This window comes from Pogona vitticeps, chromosome 12 (genome assembly GCF_051106095.1).
Source record: "Pogona vitticeps strain Pit_001003342236 chromosome 12, PviZW2.1, whole genome shotgun sequence".
NCBI lineage: Eukaryota > Metazoa > Chordata > Lepidosauria > Squamata > Agamidae > Pogona > Pogona vitticeps.
The window spans coordinates 11,062,443-11,078,433 of record NC_135794.1 but is presented as its reverse complement, the minus strand read 5'-3'; the positions used below and the strand labels follow the sequence as shown (position 1 = coordinate 11,078,433).

The window sequence follows — 15,991 nt, the reverse complement described above, 5'->3', positions numbered from 1 at the left end:
TCTCTTCCTGAGCAGAATGAGGACAGTTCTTGGCATGTCTCCTCCTCCTTCCATTTGAGAGGGTTTTTTGTTGTTGGGTTTTTTAAATATATATTTTTACTCAATTTACCAGCTGCAGCCAGTTTTTCAAACCGGAGATCTTTGGCTGGCAAGAACCGGTTGGTGGGATATCTTCTCCTCCAAGAAGAGAGTGGTCTATTGTTTGGATCATGAACAATGTCCAACTTTCTATATTGGACAACATAAATACTCATTGAATAAAATTGCTGGTGTATCATCTAGAAATGGAAAGCTTCAGCTAGCCGGGATATGGACTGTAATTTTTAATCGATCCCTGACACTATGCGCAGTTCCCGTCTGTCTCAAGGCTTCCGTCATCGTTCCACTACCTAAAAAGTTGCCTACAAACAGTGCGAATGACTACAGGCCGGTGGCACTAACTTCAATCTTAATGAAGTGCTTTGAGCAGTTAGTTCGGAAATATATTATCTCCTGCCTTCCTGATCCCTTTGATGGGCTTCAGTTTGCTTATAAAGAAAATAGATCAACCGAGGATGCGATCAATACTGTGCTTTATATGGCTTTATCCCACTTGGAAACACAAGGGAATTATGTAAGAATGCTGTTCGCAGACTTTAGCTCTGCTTTTAACACCATTATACCCCACAGATTAATAGACAAACTTAAAGATCTTGATTTTCCAGATTCTATCTGTCTGTGGATTTTGGATTTTTTAACAAATCGCCCACAAAGGGTTAAACTGAATGACTACATCTCTACTGACAAGATACTCAGCACTGGCACTCCACAAGGCTGTGTCCTTAGTCCACTACTGTTCTCCATTTATTCATTGGATTGCACCAATAACCATCCCAGTAATAGGATTATCAAATTTGCAGACGATACTACACTAGTAGGACTTATCTCTGGGGATGATGAGTCTGCGTATCGGGACGAGGTATTACAGCTATCCCGCTGGTGCAAAAAAAACAATCTTTTATTTAACATCCAAAAAACCAAGGAATTCATAGTGGACTATAGGAAAAAAAGAGCATTCAGCCACTGTATATAGATGGAGTTTGTGTGGAACAGGTGGTTGAATGTAAGTTTCTTGGGACTATCATAACAAATGACCTGACTTGGAGTGCAAACACCGCTGCGTTAATCAATAAGGCACAACAACGGTTGTATTTTCTAAGGATTCTTAGAAAGCAACAATTGACTGAGAGTTTGTTAATCACCTTCTATCGGAGTTCGATTGAGAGCATATTATCCTACTGTCTCTGTGTATGGTTCACGAGCTGCACAGTGGCAGAGAAAAAGGCAATTCAAAGGGTGATTAAGACGGCCCAAAACATCATTGGCTGTTCACTCCCCTCTTTGGAAGAATTGTATAAGAACAGATGTAAGAGGAAGATATCTAACCTACTGAAAGACTCCTCTCATCCGGGACATCAGCTCTTTAAATTATTACCATCAGGAAGGAGATTCAGGGTATTGAAAGCAAGGAGAAGCAGATCAAGAACAATTTTTACCCAAGTGCAGTATTGAGTTTAAATGCGGGGCCATAGGTTTTTGGTGGAATTTTAATTGCTGAGAGAAAACGGGGTATCTATATTTGGATGGTGAAAGTTGTGTATATTTTAACTTTTTTTTGTAGTGTTGTCCAGTTTTACCTTGGGGAAGAGCACCTCATTTCATTGCACCCACTTGTGAGCGCAATGACAAATAAATTTCTTATGTCTTATGTCTTATGTCTTTCTGTGGTGTATACAGTAGATGTGCCAGTCCTTAACATTTGTCACACTCTTGAATTGCCAAGCAGACTAAGGCCCTAGTCACACGAGGGAAAAGTTTTCCAGTTCTTCCATTACTTTCCATACCTCTGTTGTGCTGTGGTTTGTATCCCAGGACTACTGTCCCAAGAACTTTTATCAATACCAGTTAATTTCCTCCTGTTTTATTTTATGCCCTGCCATCTTAGAGGGAGACTTGTTTCTGCTATAATGATTTATCAATGAATTATGTTTATTGATATAAAAATACTTTATTTTTATTGACTCGCACTCGGGCATGAAACTGAGCCTTGATTGCCTGCCTTCCATCTCAAGCAGAGGAGGGGCTTATAGCTCCCCTGCTACAACAGCTGGACTGGCGACGTGCCTGTTCCCAGGCCCAATTCAAAGTGCTGGTGATGACCTACAGTCGGAAGCCCTTTACCGTCTGGGTTCAGGCTCCCCGGTGGACCGTCTCTCTTCTGATGACCCGTCACAGATCCTACCTTGTTGTTGTTGTTGTTCTACCTCTCTCCTGATCAGGAGACACAAGGCAGCTCACCATGTTAGAAAAGTAGATTTAAAAACGTAAGTTAAATGCAAATTAAAAAGCAATTAAACTTTCTGTTCATAAAAATAGAGTCGAGTAATTCAAAGTGAGCAAATATGAAAAATGATCTGAACTTTTAAAGGGCATTGGGGACTTAAATGTGATGGTTAGAAGTTTGCCCTTCTCTTGGCCCCACTTGGCATCCCAGGACTCTTTGACAGGGACGTAGAGAGAGGGGCTTCCCTCTGGTTGCGAGATGCCCTCCCTTGGCACGGAGGTGGGCCACCTCCCTTTTCTCCTTTCAGCAACACTGAAAGACCTGCCTCCTTAGGTAGGCTTTTAATATCTAGGATTGAGTGGATGCTCCAGGACGCTGGACATATGTTTGTTTTAAGCGGGGTTTGAAAGTTTAAAAATGCCTTTTGTTATTACATAATGAACGGATTGCTTTTTAATTATTCTTGTATACTTCACTTTTTAAAACTTTGTCATTCATGGTGTATTTCGGCTGACCAGGTGTTTTAATGCTTACGGGGCACCTTCGGTGCCCTCACCAGGAGAAGGTTGACCAAGAAATGGGACGAAGCAAGCAATCAGTCGAGGACTCTCCAAAAAAGGAACCTCTCCTCTCCAGCAGCAGCTTGAGCGACGTGGCAGAGGAGGCCAAAGGAAAGGAGCGCCCTCTTCTCCTTCGGGCCTTGTACCCATCTGCCCTCGGCTTCAGTCTTGCCCATCTCGGGCACAGAGCCCCCAACCAATTCTAGAGGAAGCGTTCAGCCTTGGAGGAGAATTCTCTCCTCGAATGGAAGGCAACCTTCTTCAATCCACCCCCCCTCTCCCTATCTCTGACCCCCAGACATGCTGGCTGAGGCCCGGGAGAATTGTAACCCTGGACGCCCAGAAGGCCTTGGCTTGGCAAAGCTTGTTCTCCAAGAGCCTTGTGATTTCGTCCCAGGGTCTGAACTCAGCCAGGGCTCTTTCAGATCAGCAAACTCTACGTATTTAATCCCCAAGGTGGTGGAATTCAGTAATCCACGCAGGACAGAATCCCTCTTTCACACAAAGCTAACAAAAAACAAGACTGCATTCAAATTTGTGAAAACTTCTGTATCACATTTTAATAAAGAAGAATCAAAAGTATAGCCGTTTTACAAGGTGGGAAACTTGAATACATTCTCAATAATAACGTACAGATTGACATGAAAAATGATACGGACGTCTTAATCTTATCCTTCTTGACGGGTAGTTTATTCTTTCAGAGAGATACTGTATGTTGAGGCTCCACCCTGTAGATCTCTTGTTGTGCAAAACGAGGACTGCTCGTGAGACGTCTTCTTCTTCTCCACTGAGGACAGAGGGTACTTTTTTTTTCATCTTCAAGCTGTGTTTAGAGGCTTTAAGCTGGAGGTCTCTTGCTAGGAGTTACAGGCTCTTGTGGGATGTCTTCTTCATCCCTGTCGTGCAGAGGGTTTTCTGGTTTGGGGTTTCCTGGCTGCAATTTGTAACCTCACCCAAAAAGATTTCCTTTGGTCTTCCAGAAACTTTACAGGTGTTTACAATCCCTTTGATCAGTTGTCCATCATATACTGGTTCTGATTAACTCCCAACCCCATCTGTTAACATCTGAACAGAAAACAACAAAGATTTGGTGAAGAGTCGGCAAATTTTTTTTGTTAGGTTTTTAGGTCCAACGTATCACCTCTTCCTCAGATCCTTTTCAAAGTAGACCCAAAGGGTTTTGTGAAGTCTGCAGATTTGTCCACCGCTGGACCTTTGGATTGATTTCTAGGGCACCCATAGAAGCCAATGCATGATGGAACTAATGCTTTCAGGAAAGCTTTGTCAAATATGCAGCCCTACTTCTGGGCAGAAAAGGGAGCAATTTCATGTCAGCTCTCAGGTCTCTTTTCCTGTAGAGAAATCAATATTTCCAGGAGAAAAGTACAAAGGCACTCGGAGGGGGACTAATCTGGTCTACCTTGGGATCATAAGAGAAAAGCTCCTGGCGAAACCACCCTTTCCACTTTTCTTTTTCATTGATAGGATTATTAGTCTTTTCTTCTTTATAAAGTTTACAAATGGATCAGATTTCTAAATCTTGAGTGACATGGTTGTTGTGGGTTTTGCAGGCTCTCTGGACATGTTCTGAAGGTTGTTATTCCTGACCTTTCGCCAGTCTCTGTGGCCGGCATCTTCAGAGGACTGGAGTAGGAACTCTGTCATTGCTCAAAAGAGCATGGGAAGTGGGGGGGGGAGGAAAGGGGGAGGAAAGGAGTTTAGATAAGGATGGAAAAAGGAAAGGGGGAGGAAAGGAGTTTAGATAAGGATGGAAAAGGAAAGGGGGAGGAAAGGAGTTTAGAAAAGGATGGGAAAGGAAAGGGGGACGAAAGGAGTTTAGAATAGGGATGGGAAAGGAAAGGGGGAGGAAAAGAGTTTAGATAAGGATTCGAAAGGAAAGGGGGAGGAAAGGAGTTTAGACAGGGTTGGAAAAAGGAAAGGGGGAGGAAAGGAGTTTAGATAAGGATGGGAAAGGAAAGGGGGAGGAAAGGAGTTTAGATAAGGATTCGAAAGGAAAGGGGGAGGAAAGGAGTTTAGAATAGGGATGGGAAAGGAAAGGGGGACGAAAGGAGATTAGTTAGGGAAGGGAAAGGAAAGGAAAGGGGGAGGAAAGGAGATTAGTTAGGGAAGGGAAAGGAAAGGAAAGGGGGAGGAAAGGAGATTAGTTAGGGATGGGAAAGGAAAGGGGGAAGAAAGATTAGTTAGGGATGGGAAAGGAAAGAGGGAGGAAAGGAGATTAGTTAGGGAAGGGAAAGGAAAGGAAAGGGGGAGGAAAGGACATTAGTTAGGGAAGGGAAAGGAAAGGAAGGGGGAGGAAAGGAGATTAGTTAGGGATGGGAAAGGAAAGGAAAGGGGGAGGAAAGGAGATTAGATTAGGGACGGGAAAGGAAAGGAAAGGGGGAGGAAAGGAGATTAGTTAGGGAAGGGAAAGGAAAGAGGGAGGAAAGGAGATTAGTTAGGGAAGGGAAAGGAAAGGAAAGGGGGAGGAAAGGAGATTAGTTAGGGAAGGGAAAGGAAAGAGGGAGGAAAGGAGATTAGTTAGGGAAGGGAAAGGAAAGGAAAGGAAAGGGGGAGGAAAGGAGATTAGTTAGGGAAGGGAAAGGAAAGAGGGAGGAAAGGAGATTAGTTAGGGAAGGGAAAGGAAAGGAAAGGGGGAGGAAAGGAGATTAGTTAGGGATGGGAAAGGAAAGGGGGAGGAAAGGAGATTAGTTAGGGATGGGAAAGGAAAGGGGGAGGAAAGGAGATTAGTTAGGGAAGGGAAAGGAAAGGAAAGGGGGAGGAAAGGAGATTAGTTAGGGAAGGGAAAGGAAAGGAAAGGGGGAGGAAAGGAGATTAGTTAGGGATGGGAAAGGAAAGGGGGAGGAAAGGAGATTAGATTAGGGACGGGAAAGGAAAGGAAAGGGGGAGGAAAGGAGATTAGTTAGGGAAGGGAAAGGAAAGAGGGAGGAAAGGAGATTAGTTAGGGAAGGGAAAGGAAAGGAAAGGGGGAGGAAAGGAGATTAGTTAGGGAAGGGAAAGGAAAGAGGGAGGAAAGGAGATTAGTTAGGGAAGGGAAGGGAAAGGAAAGGAAAGGGGGAGGAAAGGAGATTAGTTAGGGAAGGGAAAGGAAAGAGGGAGGAAAGGAGATTAGTTAGGGAAGGGAAAGGAAAGGGGGAGGAAAGGAGATTAGTTAGGGAAGGGAAAGGAAAGGAAAGGGGGAGGAAAGGAGATTAGTTAGGGATGGGAAAGGAAAGGGGGAGGAAAGGAGATTAGTTAGGGAAGGGAAAGGAAAGGAAAGGGGGAGGAAAGGAGATTAGTTAGGGAAGGGAAAGGAAAGAGGGAGGAAAGGAGATTAGTTAGGGAAGGGAAAGGAAAGGGGGAGGAAAGGAGATTAGTTAGGGAAGGGAAGGGAAAGGAAAGGGGGAGGAAAGGAGATTAGTTAGGGAAGGGAAGGGAAAGGAAAGGAAAGGGGGAGGAAAGGAGATTAGTTAGGGAAGGGAAAGGAAAGAGGGAGGAAAGGAGATTAGTTAGGGAAGGGAAAGGAAAGGGGGAGGAAAGGAGATTAGTTAGGGAAGGGAAAGGAAAGGAAAGGGGGAGGAAAGGAGATTAGTTAGGGATGGGAAAGGAAAGGGGGAGGAAAGGAGATTAGTTAGGGAAGGGAAAGGAAAGGAAAGGGGGAGGAAAGGAGATTAGTTAGGGAAGGGAAGGGAAAGGAAAGGAAAGGGGGAGGAAAGGAGATTAGTTAGGGAAGGGAAAGGAAAGAGGGAGGAAAGGAGATTAGTTAGGGAAGGGAAAGGAAAGGAAAGGGGGAGGAAAGGAGATTAGTTAGGGAAGGGAAGGGAAAGGAAAGGAAAGGGGGAGGAAAGGAGATTAGTTAGGGAAGGGAAAGGAAAGAGGGAGGAAAGGAGATTAGTTAGGGAAGGGAAGGGAAAGGAAAGGAAAGGGGGAGGAAAGGAGATTAGTTAGGGAAGGGAAAGGAAAGAGGGAGGAAAGGAGATTAGTTAGGGAAGGGAAAGGAAAGGGGGAGGAAAGGAGATTAGTTAGGGAAGGGAAAGGAAAGGAAAGGGGGAGGAAAGGAGATTAGTTAGGGATGGGAAAGGAAAGGGGGAGGAAAGGAGATTAGTTAGGGAAGGGAAAGGAAAGGAAAGGGGGAGGAAAGGAGATTAGTTAGGGAAGGGAAAGGAAAGAGGGAGGAAAGGAGATTAGTTAGGGAAGGGAAAGGAAAGGGGGAGGAAAGGAGATTAGTTAGGGAAGGGAAGGGAAAGGAAAGAGGGAGGAAAGGAGATTAGTTAGGGAAGGGAAGGGAAAGGAAAGGAAAGGGGGAGGAAAGGAGATTAGTTAGGGAAGGGAAAGGAAAGAGGGAGGAAAGGAGATTAGTTAGGGAAGGGAAAGGAAAGGGGGAGGAAAGGAGATTAGTTAGGGAAGGGAAAGGAAAGGAAAGGGGGAGGAAAGGAGATTAGTTAGGGATGGGAAAGGAAAGGGGGAGGAAAGGAGATTAGTTAGGGAAGGGAAAGGAAAGGAAAGGGGGAGGAAAGGAGATTAGTTAGGGAAGGGAAAGGAAAGATAAGGGGGAGGAAAGGAGATTAGTTAGGGATGGGAAAGGAAAGGGGGAGGAAAGGAGATTAGTTAGGGAAGGGAAAGGAAAGGAAAGGGGGAGGAAAGGAGATTAGTTAGGGATGGGAAAGGAAAGAGGGAGGAAAGGAGATTAGTTAGGGAAGGGAAAGGAAAGGAAAGGGGGAGGAAAGGAGATTAGTTAGGGATGGGAAAGGAAAGAGGGAGGAAAGGAGATTAGTTAGGGATTGGAAAGGAAAGAGGGAGGAAAGGAGATTAGTTAGGGATGGGAAAGGAAAGAGGGAGGAAAGGAGATTAGTTAGGGAAGGGAAAGAGGGAGGAAAGATGATTAGTTAGGGAACGGAAAGGAAAGGAAAGGGGGAGGAAAGGAGATTAGTTAGGGAAGGGAAAGGAAAGGAAAGGGGGAGGAAAGGAGATTAGTTAGGGATGGGAAAGGAAAGAGGGAGGAAAGGAGATTAGTTAGGGAAGGGAAAGGAAAGGGGGAGGAAAGGAGATTAGTTAGGGATGGGAAAGGAAAGAGGGAGGAAAGGAGATTAGTTAGGGAAGGGAAAGGAAAGGAAAGAGGGAGGAAAGGAGATTAGTTAGGGATGGGAAAGGAAAGAGGGAGGAAAGGAGTTTAGATAGGGATTGGAAAGGAAAGGGGGAGGAAAGGAGTTTAGATAGGGATTGGAAAGGAAAGGGGGAGGAAAGGAGATTAGTTAGGAATGGGAAAGGAAAGGGGGAGGAAAGGAGTTTAGATAGGGATGGGAAAGGAAAGGGGGAGGAAAGGAGTTTAGATAAGGATTCGAAAGGAAAGGGGGAGGAAAGGAGTTTAGATAGGGATTGGAAAGGAAAGGGGGAGGAAAGGAGATTAGTTAGGAATGGGAAAGGAAAGGGGGAGGAAAGGAGTTTAGATAGGGATGGGAAAGGAAAGGGGGAGGAAAGGAGTTTAGATAAGGATTCGAAAGGAAAGGGGGAGGAAAAGAGTTTAGGTAGGGATGGGAAAGGAAAGGTTTAGGAAAGGAATTTAGATAGGGATGGGAAAAACCCACAACAACCATCTATATATATTTTTTGTACCAAATTGGAAACCTCTGATTTTTGTCTGGGTTTATTTGATCAGTGTGACCAGAAAGTTTAATCCCCCTCAGTTTGTCTTCATCTTATTATTATGGTTTTTTTAACCTATGGTTGTGCATCTCCTTTGCTTTGGCGTTTTTTCTTCAATGATCTAAATAATTTTTCAACAAAAGATCATTCAGGAAGAAGAGCTGCCTTCAATCCCTGACGGATTCCAGTTCCTCAGAGAAGATCAGCGGTGGACCAAACCTGCAGAATTCATTCGTTACCTGACCTTCTCTAGGCCAGAGGAGGATCTGAGAAATGGCGAGGAGTTGGTACCCTCAAACCTGAGCTTCTCCCTTCTTTTCTCAACATCGAATCTGTCGGCCTGTTCCTCCAGTCCCACGAGTCAGTTCTTGGATCTCGTCCGATGGTTGGCGAATGCCCTGCTGTAGAAGTTCTCTTTCATGGGGTGAAGCCTTTGCTCTCGATGGATGGCCTGGAAGAAGAAAAGAGCAAGAAAGCAATGGAAAGTCTGCGGAGAGGCCCTGGAGGGTCCTAATGATGTTTCCAAGGAACGTTTGAGCTCACTTCCCCCCTTTGTCAATGAAGCACATTAACCCTTCTTTCTAAGGATCTAGCGGTGTGATCACACAAGGAAAAAGGTCTCCATTCAGGCTTCCTGTAGAGTAACCCAGTGCCCTCACTTTCCCGGCTCCAGTCCAACCCCGATGCGTGTCCAAGGTGTGCCTTTCGGGAGGAGCTCAGAGAAAAACGGTTGTAACAAAGGAGAAATTACCTTCTCCTCTTGTGCTGCTGTTGAACCCTCCCCGCCACCTCCACGTCCCCTCAAGTTGCTCCTTCCTCCACCGCCGCCACCACCACCGCCGCGGCCAGAGTTGGGTATTCGGCCTTCTCTCCCACAACACCTGGGTGGAGTACTTCAGGAACGCCATGTAAAACCAACCCTGGCTTTTAACACTATAGAAAACCGTTTTAGAACCACATACGTACATTTAGTGCCGGCCAAAACCAAGTAGCCGCCGGTACCACGTGGCTGAATTCTGAGTGGTGCGGCTTCCACGCGTGGCGTCGTCCTGAAGTTCTGCCCTCTTTTGATGGACGTGGTCCTCTAGAGCTTCTGCTGCTGATTGCAGGGTTGTGCTCGCGTCCCCCTGCAATGGGGCGAGTTCTGAAACAAGAGGTGGGCAAAGCATCCACGGATCAGCCCATTAGGCGGCCAAAGCAGGAACTCAACTCTTGGGCTTCCTCCAGACCCTCCAGAATCCAATGTCTGGTCAATGGAGGGTCAAACCTGTATTTTGTGATGGGGCCTCCTTCTGGAAGCGAAAGGAATCTTCATCTTCCCTCCCTTTCTTCCCCCCAACGACCCACCCATTCTTTCAGCAAGGAGAGAGCACTGAGGTGGGCAACGAGAACCGATGGCCCCCATCGCTCCCGTGCCTTACCGGTCAGAAGACGCTGCAGCGTTCTTTCTTCTAGCGCTGTGACTGGGGTGCTCTGGAGGAGGGCTCCTAAGGGAAAGGCATGAAGGGAGCAGAGGGTCAGGTGGCCTTTCCCGAGGGGAGGATTTGGACCGAAAGGAAGCGCCCCTCCCACTATTCTCCCTTTGCCCACAGAAGCTGCTAGATGGGATTCCTTGGAAGTCGAGAGAGGGCTCGACCCTTCCCGATGGTGGGAATCCGCTTGAGGCTGCTTCCGACACCCTCACTGAGCAGGGGTTGCAGCACGAATTCCATATAAAAAGGAAAACAAAAGTTGGAGAGGGGTTAATGAGGGAGAAGAGGAAGCTGGTAAGACCCGAAGCGTGACAGAATTGACCCCCTGGAGAGCACATGCATTTCTGAGGGAAAACTTCCGTAGAGTTTCCAAAAGAAGTGAAGAGGGAGGGAGACTGGGGTAGAGGGTAGCTGGGCGACATTTGAGCCCCGTCGGCACTTCTTGGAGGTTTTGAGACCCTCGTAGGTGTCTCTTCCCTTCCTCCGGCCTCCCTGACTTCTGGGATTTGTGGAAGGGCCCTTGAGATCCTTCAAGAGACCATCTTCTCCCTCAGAACTGCTGCCCAGCCCGGTGGTTCAGACCTCTCTTTGGGATTCCCCGCTGGGCCGCTCAGAGGATTGTCCGGTTACCTGAGATCTCCACAGCTCTCCTTTGGAGCTCTTCCTGCCTGCTCTGGAAGTAGGGCACAAGGTCTCTCTGGAGGCCCATGCTCAGGTGGGGGCACTCTTGGACCTAAAGAGGGATGTAAAAATCACTTCAGTTCGTTGTGCCGCCCAAATCCATGGTCCAAAGAACACCATGATATTCCTGAGGGTGGCGGCACGGATTTTATTCAAGTCTTGGGCCAATCCCTCACAATGCTGTGTTGCCTTTTTTGAAAGAGACACTTTTTGGGTGTTTTTTTCCTGATTACTACTGTACATGTCAGTAAAACCGATCCATCCCTTTTCCAGCTTACGAGAACGGCCAGATTCCTTTCAGGGGTTCTGTCCTGTTTGTTCCTCACTTGCCACATCCAATCGACAAGGTCTCCGTCTGCACCTCCGTGGTGGAACCGGAGGCACGAAAGGGCGTGTGGGTGCAACGGGCCCTGGCACCTGGTCTCCTCGCCGCAGGGAGGATGGAAAGCCAGGCTTCCGGAGTCCTAGTCCACCGCTCTGTCCACTACATACACCACCCTGGGTTCTCTGTGGGGGACGAGGGAGTGTGTCCTCTTGTCCCTGCGTGGCCGAAGGAGCTGGATTCGGTTCCTGGCAACCTTCCAGAGAAGGCTGTCAAGGGGTAGCCTTGGAACCAGATCAGAACCAGATTTTTTTCTTCATGGGGGAGTTTTAGTAGGAGACTCGTGTCATGCTTTTCAAACACTGCAACCCTTTATAATTAGATTTCAACTTTGGTGTTGTTGTTTTTTAATAATTATAAAAGCCCCCTTGGAACCTTTCGGAAAGATGTGGCCAATACATTAGCTAGCAATGACAGTCTACTTAGGCTTGGTTAATTCAACTCCCTGTCCCTCCCCCGCCTTCTCACTCCCGGTCCAAAAGCCTCTCTTCCCCCCCCCCTTCTCTCTTGCTCACTAGCTGTTGGCAGAGAGCGTTTATGTTGCCGCTCTCGGTGGTCTGGTGCAGCTGCTGAAGGTGTCTTTTGGTCACAAAGGGCAGACACTGCAAAAAGGCCATTTTGCATGCCTAAAAAAGGAGAGGAAAAGACAGAGAGGGGACTTTCAAATTTCGGATGTACGCATCATACGAAGATAAGGCATGCACCATACACACATAAAGCATCCGTAATGCCAGCAGGTCGATCTACAAGTTTTCCTCCAAAATCAGGCCAGCTTGAGTGCTGCTCATCTTTATCTAGCCCAAGATCATATTGAGTCCCATTTCAGAAAAGTCTGTTTGAAGCCGTCTTTGTCCAATTTATGTATTTGAAAAGACCTCTTGATACAAAGTGGGTTCTTAAGGAGGAAAGGCCTTTTCAGACCATATCACCTCGGCTGACCCCTGGATGTCTGACCAGGTTGGAGGCAGCCTAACTTCCCGGATGGGCCTCCTGTCCTTGAGGTGCTGGTCCGGGAGAAGCCTGGTCTCCCGCACCCACCAGCCCAGCCTTCCAACAAGGTCGGATGTGCAGCAGGGACCCCCCTCGAAGAGAGGGCCTTCCAGGTGTCTTGGCGCAAAGTGGCTGAGACTTTCTTGCTGAAACTCAGCCCCCGGATTAGAACAGAAATCTCTGTCATCCGGCTCAGATCAATTTCAGAGTGTGGAAAAGCTTCTTTACGGGAGGAAGAGATGCAACATGAACCACTGCCCCCCCTTTTTTTGGCATGGCAGCTTCCAGACCCCCCTCTCTCCCTTACTCCCCTACAGTCCAGTCCAAAACAGCCATGTTTCCGTGCTCTGCTCGCTCGGTGCCCCAATTCCCACACTGTGGGTTCCTCTATTTCCCTGAGCTCCATGGGGACATCCCCAGGCGCCATCGTCTCCTGTGCAAGGAGCAGAACCAAGCGCCGAAGAAAGGCTGGCTGAGCATTCTGCAGTTGAGCAGAGGGGAGGACGGAGGCCCAGCCAAGGGGTCATCGGGTCCCATGGGATCCTGGGACTGTTGCTTAGAGAAAACCCCCAGCATCCTCTTTCGGGGAGGTTGCTGGCACTCGGACGCTGTCTCCCAACCAGGTCTCTCTGGGCCACGGACGGGACGTTCGAAATAGGGTTGGGGACTTAGATCAGAAGTCATTTTGTCTTAAGAAGAGAAAACACCTTGATCATTCTCAACATCCTATGTAACATCTACTTTAAAAATACATTTTGCAGGAAAACAGAGAACTATACATATGTAACCAACGCCTTAAAGCTCCAGTCCTACCTCTGAGATGTTGGGGTTCGGGTCGCCCTGATAGATGAGCAAGAGTGCCAAGTTTTCTTTCACTAGATTGGCAAAGAAGGTCTTGTACCCCTGCTTGGCCCGGGTGGCCAAGGCACCGAAGAGATGGAACGCTGCAGCACGGATAGCATCGTCCTCCTAAAACCGGGGAAAGACAAGACTTCACTTTCATGGACAGCAAAGCCACTCTTTGGCAAGAGATCAAAAAGGCACCGCAATGTTTTGGCGAAGAGGAGGAAGGCCCCGGAATCTGCCTGGACAGACCTCTCCTTCTCGGCGCCTCGCTCACTCGCTTGTGGCGCTCACCAAAAGAGGGCTTGCCTTTTCCTAGTGGAAACCTAGGGCGACCGGCATCCCTGGGAGGCTCCTTAGGAGCAGGTGAAGGTTTCTCCCCTCTTAGTGGAGGCCCTGGCTAAGGGGATGGGTTGCCCTGAAAGCTGAGTTCTTCCCTCATGGGGTGGAAGAGAGATTATGAAGTTTCCAAGGGCCTGGGAAGAGGAGGAGGAGGAGGAGGAGGAGGAGGCAGGCTCCCCTGGTGCCATCACAGGGAACCACTCCACCCACGTGGGTCAGTTCAGACTGGCAGCCCTTTTGTCAACGTGGATAGGCAAACCCTCTCCTGAGCAGGGCTTGTAAAGCGGTGGGTATCTGGAGGGGGAAGGCCCTCGTCCGCTGATGGCATGGGTGGCCAGTCTCCAGATTTCTGGCCTAGACCTCCCTGGAGATCCCTGGGATGGAACTTGGGCTCTGGGTGATGGTCTCTGTCTCCGATAGATACTTCAAGCCCCTAAGAATTCCCTCAGTCTTCCTGACACGGGCCCTTGTGGGACCGTAGGATTAGGATCCCTCGATGGCCGAGGAGCAGGCGTGGAGGGAGGAGAGCAGCCGAGTTTGTCGAAGTCTGTTTGAAAATAACAGAAGATCTGACACTCGAGACTGGTTCTCGGCCTCTTCTCGGCGGGATCTACCGAGGATCTTGTTTCCCACCCGTGACCAGAGAAGCCTCTCTTGTGGTGAGGATCATCAGCTCAGAAACCATCTCTGGGCGGACAGTGGGCAAAGCTAGAACATCAGCCACGCCTGGGAAGGGGAGATCTCGGCTCTCCTGAGTCAGGGAGGGAAAGGGGGGGTGGGCCCTTGGGGGGGGGGGAGACGGCCATCCACTTACCTCAGAGAGGTACTTGCTGGCCCTCCAGCAGAGATCGCGGAAGAGGAAGGCCACTTTCCCCATCCTCAGGCACGGCACAACGAGCGCCAGTGCCTCCAGAGTTTCGTCAACCGCTGCGCTGTCCCGGAGGTGGTTGAAGAGAAGGATGAGAAGGTCCTTCTTCAGTCCTTTCACCTGGAAGGAGGAGACAAGACCAGGACCCTCTCTCAGCCCCTCGTCCTTCCCCAGAGCCCGCTGGCCAGAGGAGGTGGCGGGTCGGAGACCAGGCCTTCTTCCCTAGCGGGCGACCCGCACCTCCCAGGGGCTTCCCTTCCGAAAAAAAGCTCGCTTTCTGCTCTCCCAGAAGGTAGTCCCAAAACGGGTGGGTTGAAAGGACAAGGAAGGCGATGAGGAATCCAGGCGAGGAAGATCATCCTGATCAGAAGAGGTGTCTGAGGAAAGGGCCGGCTGCCTTGTCTGCTTTGGGGATTGGCACCGTGTCGCTGAAGACAGGCGTGGGCGCCGCGCAGAACCCGGTGAGTGGACTGCGCGGGTTCTAAGGGAGCGAGGGACCCTCGGTGGCACCTCTGGGGCCGCGCTTCGTCCTCGTCTCCCCGGGAATAGGACTACGAAGGGCCCGTCTCTCTACTCGGCAGGAATGGAGAGCCGGACAGGCTTCAGCTTTTTAGTAAATAGAGGATGGGGGGGGGGAAGAGGTCATGGTTGACCTGACTTGGTGCCGGAGGTTCCCACGACCACCAGCCCTTGGAAGGCTGGACCACCACTGGATCCACCTGAGATTGGCCTTTGGCCCTCCGTGGATCCACCGAGGTGGACTGGAATCCAGGAAAGGGCACCGAACCCCCTTCTTCTCCAAAGTGCCCTGAATGTGGATTTTCTACCGTTTCTGGCGTCTCTGGATTGGTCCCTGCTTTTATCCCCAGCGAGGAGGGAATGGGGAGGGTGTGTCTTGAACCCATTACCAGCCCACGCCTTTTGAAACAAGGGCCGCTCCAGGGGGGGAAGGGCTGACCTGGTCCGGTGCCACCAGGAGAAGGCGACCAAGGCTGCGCAGGGCCATGCGGCGGATCCCGGCGTTCTGATCTTCCATGTTCCGGATCAGGGTCGGAACGAAGGCCCTGAGTGCGGCCCATCGGGTAAAGCTGGGCTCCTGAATCACCTGCAACAGTTCGAGACGTTCGTTACGGCCTGTGTCCCTGGGCCCTTCAGCCTCCGGAGCTCAGCCTTCTGACCCTCCCAGAATCAAGGGACTCGGAGTTTCAAAGAGGGACGTAAATCTGGCCTCATTTGTGTGTGCAAGAAAGGACAGTTTCTTCTTCCTCATTCCATGCGGTGCCATATATTTCTTGCCCGTTTCATCTAGGGCAAGTCCAATGTTCTCAGCTGAGGGAGGAGACCTCTGCCTTCCACAAGGATCTGCTTAGCTCCGTGGGCAAGTACAGAACCAGAAAACAGCCCCAGATCCCCCCCCCAGTGCCCCAACCCCTGGCTCTCACCTCTGTGAAGAGAGCGGTTCCTGCGAGCCGCAGCTTTTCTGAGCTGGCATCCATCCAGGGGAGGACGTCCTGGATGACCTGGTCTTTCAGCAAGCCGTTCTCCAGCAAGCACCTGGGAGAGAGGATGAACAAGGGAACCGTCAAGGAGAAGACCAGCTTCCACAACTGCTGCCCAGGGAAGGAGCCGGGCCAATTGGACTTGAGGCAGGGAGAGGTTGCCCTCCGTGGGAGGAGTTGTGGGTGCAGGTCGCCCTGGAATGCAGGAAGGGTGGCCGGATGCGTGCATGAAAAGCACCCCACAAGTGTGAGAATGGGAGGGAGAAAACAGATTTTTGCAGACATAGAGGCAGGGAGACCAGTAGAGCTGAACAGCAGGAGATGAAGAACTGTAACCCTCCATATTTTATGAGCCAGAGCATGAGCAGACCTGGAGAACCCAAAGGAACGC

The 15,991-nt window shown here is 49.3% G+C and overlaps 1 protein-coding gene across 1 annotated transcript; it reads right to left on the bottom strand.

The window, feature by feature from the left end:
- Positions 1 to 9,728: 9,728 nt before the first annotated feature.
- Positions 9,729 to 15,006, bottom strand: LOC144584622 (protein maestro-like). Its single transcript, XM_078381061.1, has 7 exons — positions 14,929 to 15,006; positions 14,048 to 14,221; positions 12,862 to 13,017; positions 11,574 to 11,684; positions 10,626 to 10,728; positions 9,945 to 10,010; positions 9,729 to 9,769 (listed from the first exon to the last, which is right to left on the bottom strand). The coding sequence occupies exons 1-7, from the start codon at positions 15,004 to 15,006 to the stop codon at positions 9,729 to 9,731; spliced, it is 729 nt and encodes a 242-aa protein (XP_078237187.1).
- Positions 15,007 to 15,991: the final 985 nt, after the last annotated feature.